The sequence below is a fragment of the Oncorhynchus gorbuscha genome, unplaced genomic scaffold, assembly GCF_021184085.1.
Source record: "Oncorhynchus gorbuscha isolate QuinsamMale2020 ecotype Even-year unplaced genomic scaffold, OgorEven_v1.0 Un_scaffold_19134, whole genome shotgun sequence".
NCBI classification, from domain to species: domain Eukaryota; kingdom Metazoa; phylum Chordata; class Actinopteri; order Salmoniformes; family Salmonidae; genus Oncorhynchus; species Oncorhynchus gorbuscha.
The window spans coordinates 1,532-3,534 of NW_025760529.1; the positions used below are offsets into that span (position 1 = coordinate 1,532).

The window sequence follows — 2,003 nt, forward strand, 5'->3', positions numbered from 1 at the left end:
CTGCGTTAAACTGACCGAAATCTACTAAATCAGCTGCTCATTTGAACTTTGATTAACAGAATCAGGTGGGTTGCCGTAAAAAAACACCTGCTCATCAAGTATATCTCCATGAGGAGGGTTGGCCATCCTTGGGTTAGATATTGGTGTCCCTAGTATGTGTACCATTTACTGTTAGCATGGATACTAGCTAAATGCTGTTTTTGTATTGACTACGTTTTACCACAGACCCCAGTGCTTGGTGATGACGGGATACCCCAACTCCCGTCCGGCTCTGCTCCACCTGGTCCACGCCTTCACCAAGAACGTGGGCCTGATGATCTGCGGCCATGTGCGCACGGTGAGTCGCCAGAGACTTTGCCTACCTGGAGACCATTTTGGCTCCATCACATAACTGTACCATAGCACACAACAGGGCCATTTTGGCTCCATTTCACAATGTTTCACTCTTATTTTATAGCATACCCTTAACCCTTAATCTTAGATTACTAATCTCAATGCAATGTCATAATTACTTCTAGTTAACTACTGATGACTAAGGGCTTTATTAACTCCCATTAGAACCAATTTGCAGGAAACAGAACACAGTGGCTGCCCTATTGTTTTGAACCTTGTTGGTTGTGTTGCTCATATTAATCCCGTTTACTTTCAAATCCACATTTCATGTTGATTGAGTCGTTGCTCAATTAGCGATTTTTTTTTTCATGACTATTAGCAACTTTTTTCTAAATCCCTCATGTGTGCGTTACCTGGGGGCAATAAAATGAGCGTTCCATTAAAGCGGTGTGGGACTGGAGAAATGTAATCGTCCCTGCGCTGTGCCCACAACGCTCTCTCTTTCTCTCTCATAAACACACACACTCTCACTTTCTCTATTCTTCCATTAACACTGGCAAAAAAAAGTGAGTGCTCCGACACCAGCCAATGGTAAAAATGGGCTGCTTTTTATGCTAAAGCCCCTCTCTCTGTAGACTCCATGACCTTTTAAGGCTGTTTTGACTGGGGGCTTCTTCCAGGAAAACTTAAGATCCTTTGACGGTAACTGGTACTGTAAATATATCCACCACCTGTGATTTTGACTGTGCAAGGTGGAACTACATCTACGTTTGTTAATGAGTTGCTAAATGCTACACTTGGCCTTTAGCGTGACTGTTCTTATCTATGTGTGTTCTGTCCACAGGGCTCCAGAAGACCCAACTTCAAAGAGCTGTCCAACGACCAGACGCGTTACCAGCGCTGGCTGCTGAAAAACGAGACCAAGGCTTTCTACACCCCTGTGTTTGCCGACGACATGAGACAGGGCACCCAGTATCTGTTACAGGTGAGAACAGACAAACACTGCAATTGGTGGAAGCGGTAGGATCTGCTGTAGTTTGTTTTTACACGTACAACATTTTTGTTCTATATAAACTCAGCAGAAAACGAAACGTCCCTTTTTCAGGACCCTGTCTTTCAAAGATAATTCGTAAAAATCCACAGATCTTCATTGTAAAGGGTTTAAACACTGTTTCCCATGCTTGTTTAATGAGCCATAAACAATTAATGAACATGCACTAAAACAGCTTACAGACGGTAGGCAATTAAGGTCACAGTTATGAAAACGTAGGACACTAAAGAGGGCTTTCTACAGACTGTTAAACACCAAAAGCAAGATGCCCAGGGTCCCTGCTCATCTGCGTGAACGTGCTTTAGGCATGCTGCAAGGAGGCATGAGGACTGCAGATGTGGCCAGGGCAATACACTGCAATATCCGTACTGTGAGACGCCTAAGACAGCACTACAGGGAGACAGGACAGACCGCTGATCATCCTTGCAGTGGTAGACCACTTGTAACAACACCTGCACATGATCGGTACATCCGAACATCACACCTGCGGGACAGGTACAGGATGGCAACAACAACTGCCCTAGTTACACAGGAACACACAATCTCTCCATCAGTGCTCAGACTGTCTGCAATAGGCTGAGAGAGGCTGGACTGAGGGCTTGTATGCTTGTTGTAAGGC

At 44.8% G+C, this 2,003-nt stretch overlaps 1 protein-coding gene across 1 annotated transcript; it reads left to right on the forward strand.

Moving 5' to 3' along the window:
- Positions 1-225: 225 nt before the first annotated feature.
- On the forward strand, positions 226-1,318 carry LOC124030974 (solute carrier family 12 member 2-like; the record flags this gene model as incomplete). The annotated part of the gene is made up of 2 exons (XM_046342059.1): positions 226-337; positions 1,178-1,318. Coding segments are annotated over 2 exons (253 nt in total), but the record flags the coding sequence as incomplete, so codon positions are not given.
- Positions 1,319-2,003: the final 685 nt, after the last annotated feature.